Here is a 5508-nt window from a genome sequence, read left to right as displayed (position 1 = left end):
TGGGTGGCGCTGGCGGGGCGGGAGGGGGCCCGGTGTTGAGACGGGAGGCAGGGGTTGAACGAGAGCGCGTGAGTTGCGGGTCAAATCAACCCTGCACGTACAGGAGGTGTCGCCTTGCCGCGTTGCCGCGTGCCGCACCCAGGCGTGGCAGGCCCAGACAGGCCGGCATGCTGTGCGGCGTTCCGAGGGCCTGGTGCGACACACACCTCAGTGGTGCCAGCGGCAATGCAGGGACTGGCCCCACATACCCCATCATGCACCAACACTTTGGAATATCACGCTCGTCTCCCCCTTCCCCCGCACGCTCATGCGCGCTGACCCCTGTTGACTGCCCCAGGCCGTGACAGCATGGGCGACGACCTGCCAGATGACAAGCTGCAGATGTAGGGCCTGGTGGCAGGCTTAGGGTTCAAGTTTCTCTGCCAGCGGGCAATCGGCTCTACGGCATGTGCGCCGGCCCCCGCGGCACTGCTTATTTGTGCATGGGTGTGTTCATCCTCACCACTATCCCCAACCTGAACTGCCCACCTCGTCGCAAAGCGCTGCGCCGCCCTCCGCCCGCCCCTCTTACCGGATGCCCTTCGCCCATGCTTGCCCCATGCCTGCGCAGGGCCCCGGCGCGCGGCGAGTTCTACGGGTTCCCCGCCTGTCACACCAATGGCAGCGGCGATCCCTATCTGCGGTCTGCAGGCCAGGGCTCCCCTCTGCCAGACCCTGGGCTCAATGGGGGCGGCCAGCAGCTCAACTGCTCGGGTGCGCAAACTGGCTGGGACGGGTACCGCTGCATTGCGAGGGTGGCGGCCAAGGGCCGACGGGCTGCGATCGACGTGGGGCGGGCGGCTCATGGTCTGCGGCGGGCTGCTGGGGTTCGACGACGGCGTTGGCGCAGGCGCCGTTGCACAGCGGCGTCAAACCTTTGGGACCACGAGATGTCGCAGCAAAAACCTTGAGCCGCGCCTCCACACTGCGCTGTGCGTGCTGCGCAGACCCTCGGACGTACCGCCGGCCTGTGCAGGCACTGGGCCCCCACGTTGCCCCCCTGGGGCTGCGGTTCTACCGGTGGGTGCTGTCGGGGCCTGACCCTTCCGTCGGCTCAAATCTACGCTGCTCCCTTTGCCGCCACAGCATCGGTCGCCCGCCCCATTGATATTGCAGTTGCCACAAGGGCCGTAGCTTGCATGCTTGCAACTGGTGGCTGCGACCAGCACCACCTTGCAGGCAATCAGACGGCTCAACAGGCCCCCAACGCAGCCTCTATCACAGCGCACGCGCGCACAACACACACACACACACACACACACACACACACACACACACACACACATCTTTGCATTGCAGACAAGAAGTTGGCAAGTCGTGGCCCAGCGCTTACGACCGTGCCTTGATCATCGCCGAGCACGGGAGTTGGGACCGCTCATCCAAGATTGGTTACCGCTTAGTCACGATCCGCCTGGCTGACGCCGGCGCGACTGATGGTGACCCGCCCCTGGTGACTCAGCACGAGGAGTTTCTGACTGGGTTTGTGAGCGGCCCCAGGGGGGCGCCAAAAGATAAGCAGGTCAGCTGGGGCCGGCCGGCGGATGTGCAGCAGCTGCCCGACGGGTCACTGCTCATCAGCGATGACGGGGCGCACACGGTGTACCGCCTGCACTACGTGGGGAATGGTGCCGCGGCTGAAAGCGACGCGGCAGCAGACAGCGGCGGCGGCGCCGATCAGGCCCGAAGCGGTGCCGTGGCGGCAGTGTTGGCAACGACGCCACCGCCGGCAGCCAAAAGCGGCCAACGGGAGACAAGAGCGGGCGGCGGGCTTTGGATGGCGCTGGTGAGAGGGCAGGCAGCCGCCCGTGCAAGACGAGCTGGGTGCATGTGTGGGGCATGTATGCCTGGGGCGTGGCGGCTTTTGATACGAGAGGGCGGGCTGTGCTGTGCTTGGAATTGAATCTCGGTGTCCGTCACAAGTGCTGCTGCAACACCCTGACGCTGCAACACCCTGTCCTTGGCTTTCTCGTAATCCCAGGTGGGCGCCCTGGCGCTGTTGGTGGCGGCTGCCGCAGCGTGAGGCGGCACGAGAAGGCCGCGGCCGTCGACCGTTTTGGAACCCTGCAAAACCCCCTATTGGCATTCCAATTGCTTCAGACCTGCCACTTCCTCACGACGATTGCCCACATTCGTTGCCATTGGTGCGCTGCTTGCAGCCCGTCATCTGCTTTCTCTTGATCAGTGCACTACACACTTTGAATTCAGGCGTGATTCGTGCGCTTTGCAGGGGCTCCACTTCTTCAAGCGGGGGTCTGATCAGACCAGGCATTGAAGTTGCTGGCAGGACAGAGTGCCACTCTGCGTGCGTGTGCCATGCAGCTGGGGGTCACCGTCTACTTCCTTTCAATTTCAGCCCCAAAGCAACGCGTGGGGCCGTACTCAGCTGCCACTTCAGCCAGTAACATTGCATAAACACCCTGCGCTATGGTTTGAGGGCTGCTTGAGATTTCTGCAGCGCTTCAGCGGGGCATGACTCCGGCAGCAGGGCGGAGGGACGCAGTGCAAAGCACAGAAAGCTGACATGGCAGTACTCTAGGGGCTGCTGAGCAAGGAGCAGCTGTTGCTGGGGGGATGGGGTGTCTCTAGCTGAAACTTGTACACACGAACCTGACAGTTTTGAAATTTCATAGTCCAAACACTGCTAGCCCGGTCCAAGCCATCAAGCAATTATGTTACAGGTCAACTTCTCAGACGCAATTACACAGCAGCGTGGTGCCGTCTCTGTGGTCAATGAGTCAACCGCTAACACTACTGAAAGTAAAACAAGGCAGCGTATTTGCAACATGATTTGTGTGGTGATTTGCTTATGCAGAAGCCCGCGTTAACATCATCGTAGCAGAGAGCACAACCCAATGAAGGGTGGAAGCGTTTGGTAGGTGCGGGTTGGGGGCAAAATGGCACTCAAGCGGCGCCTGCGCGGCGCTTCCCGTGTACTGAGCACACGCACGTCTGCTGCACGCGTGGTGTTGTCACAGCATTCAAAGTAGCATTGTAAGAGAGAGAAAGCCAGATGGTTTGTATTACTGCGCCATACACTGGCCACTGCTGACTATGAACTTGCCAGCGGAAGTGCCTCCCCCTGCTGCGCTGCCCCGGGGGCAACGTACCTGCCCTAGATAGCACAGAGTCACTCTCCGCCCTGCAAGTTTTGAGGGCTGTGCACAGAGCCTCTCACAACGCAGCGTCAACGCCAGCCACTGGGAGCCGCCTGCAACCCTGCAGCAGCAAGAAATTCAGGTTTGCAGCGCGAGCATGGTTGGCCAGGCGGCCAAGCCTGACCTGCCACTGCAACAGGGAACGTGGGACCCTCAAAAAGCAGGGCGGCGCTCCATGCAGTAGGCCTCTCGACTGATGTTGGCTGCACAAACTGGATTCATTGCAGCGATAGACCTCACCCGTACATCAAGCGTCTGTATGCTTTCCTTCAGCAGGGAGCAGCCGCGGCAGCAGCAGAAACAGCAGCACCAGCAGCAGCACCGCCGCGGCCAGCGCGAGCCGCACAGTCACTTCGCTGCTGTCCCTGGTCCGCGTCCGCAGGCTGGTGCGCCAAGTATCATATATCCGGGTTGCGGCTGCCCTAGTATCGCCGTTTTTACGTCCCGGCCGCGTGTAGGGGCCGCTCTTGGTGAGGAATGGCGGCGCATCTGGCAGCTGCTGCGCCGCCGACGCTGTTGGCTGCCGGGCGACTGTGGAGAGGGCTGCAGCACGCTTCCCCTGTCGTCGTTGCTGTCTACGGCTCTGCGAGTGCAGATATGCAAGCGATGTGTGGTCCAGTACCGGCGCGGGACGGCGCCGCAGCTGTCGCGAAATGTGTCCGCCCAAGCAGGGGCGAAGCAGCAGCACTGCTATGCTGCATGGGCGAAGCAGCAGCACTGCACAACAGGGTACAACTTGCTGTTCAGCACCAAGCTATATGGTGGGCCCAAGGGTAAGTGTTAAGTAGCACGAACATTCAACTGCAATCGAGTTTCTGTTCCCACATTGAGCTCGTGGCCTACCTGAACAACCTCCACAACTTGGCGGATCAGATCGCCGAAATTCATCGTCAAGCTCTACGATGAAGCGATTGGTACAAATGAGTGGGCATTTGAATATGACATGCTCCTGGAATCGCCTTTGCTGCGTGTAGTGTGCAGCAGGTGTGCCGGGACTCTAGGAGCCGAGTGCGTGCGTAAGATAGCGCGTCTGCATAACAAATTCGATTGATGACTAAATCACATTGTAAGTCGAAGGTTTAGCCCTTCTTGACCAGCTGTAGATCGGCGGCCACGAACCCATTGACGCTATCAGCAGCAGCAAACATGGCAACGGCAACGGAGGAGCAGGCAACGACTTCAGAGGAGCAGCCGCTATCGGAGAAGATGCAGAGCTCGTGAGCATGCGTGGCCCCCTGCGGTGATGAGCCGAAGCCGCCTGCGCTGCTTGTACATTCGGCACCGGCGCCGCGCACCCAGCTTTCGCACAATGAATTTGTACACGGCACACTCCCCTGTACCACAAAACAGGCGGACGCCAAGTTGCCACCGGCCTCCTGTGCACTCTGCCGCCCAAACCGCCGGCGTGCCTTTCACTATTGCCCCCCCCCCCCTCTCGCGGCGCCGCACCGCCCGTTCGCGCCTCTCTCACGCCCCCACACCCTCCTTTCCCCCACCTCCCACAAAGCCTCTCGCTGGAGGGTGTGGAGCCAGAGCTTGCGGAGCGCTTCCGGCTGTGCCGCAGCGTGGCGGAGGAGTGCGTGACAGACGCAGACCTGCTGGCGCTGCTGCGGGCCAAGCCCAACCCAGTGGCGTACGACGGGTTTGAGCCGTCGGGGCGCATGCACATTGCGCAGGTGCGTGCTGTGCGTTTGAAAACCATTGACTAATTTGTGCTGACCAGGCCCATTTCAGTCGACGCGAGTGTCATCAAGCGAGCAAGCAGGGGCGCTGCCGAGTCCCGTCGTACGGCAACGGCATTGCTCGCGGCAGCCTGGCCGCCTGGCGGACAGGTACCGGGCTTGCAGGGACTGGAAATCGGGAGGCCCAGTCAATGCAGGGACCTGGCAACCGGAGGCCCCGCTGCTCACCTGGGGCCGCCCATGTCGATCTTCCCAGGGTGTGCTCAAGGCTATCAACGTGAACAAGCTGACGCAGGCAGGCTGCACCTTTAAGTTCTGGTGAGAGGCGGGGGGGAGGGGAGAGTGAAGCAGGGGCAAGCGGGTGGTGGTGCCGTAATGTGTTTGTGTGAGGGGAAGGGATAGGCGTGGGGGGAAACGGGCACGGCACCTTGAAATGTAGTTTGCAGCAGTGGCAGCAGCGGCGGCAGCAGCAGCGGTGCCAGCAGCAGCGGTGCCAGCAGCAGTGACGCCGGAGCGGGCGTCGCTGACGGTGACAGCAGATGCGCAGCAGGACAGTGTGAGGTGCTGGCGATTCGGGCGGCAGACGCTCGGATGGGTCAGCAGGGGGCCAGGAGGACACCCCCCCCCCCCCC

General features: G+C 62.0%; 2 protein-coding genes across 2 annotated transcripts in view; both read left to right on the top strand.

Moving 5' to 3' along the window:
- MNEG_6221 (L-sorbosone dehydrogenase, putative) overlaps window positions 1-387 on the top strand; it is a gene marked incomplete at both ends in the record, with an annotated part of 3925 nt that extends 3538 nt beyond the window's left edge. Inside the window, one exon of the mRNA XM_014045305.1 lies at window positions 338-387. Within this exon, the coding sequence (XP_013900759.1) occupies window positions 338-387 (50 nt within the window). The remainder of the gene's footprint in view (window positions 1-337) is intronic.
- A 3953-nt stretch (window positions 388-4340) lies between these two features.
- Window positions 4341-5508, top strand: part of MNEG_6220 (tyrosyl-tRNA synthetase) — a gene marked incomplete at both ends in the record, with an annotated part of 1744 nt that continues 576 nt past the window's right edge. The window contains 3 exons of the mRNA XM_014045304.1: window positions 4341-4411; window positions 4702-4870; window positions 5133-5194. Of these exons, the coding sequence (XP_013900758.1) occupies window positions 4341-4411; window positions 4702-4870; window positions 5133-5194 (302 nt within the window). The remainder of the gene's footprint in view (window positions 4412-4701; window positions 4871-5132; window positions 5195-5508) is intronic.

This window comes from Monoraphidium neglectum, assembly GCF_000611645.1.
Source record: "Monoraphidium neglectum strain SAG 48.87 unplaced genomic scaffold scaffold00993, whole genome shotgun sequence".
Classification (NCBI taxonomy): Eukaryota; Viridiplantae; Chlorophyta; class Chlorophyceae; order Sphaeropleales; family Selenastraceae; genus Monoraphidium; species Monoraphidium neglectum.
This window is presented reverse-complemented; position numbering and strand designations above follow the sequence as displayed.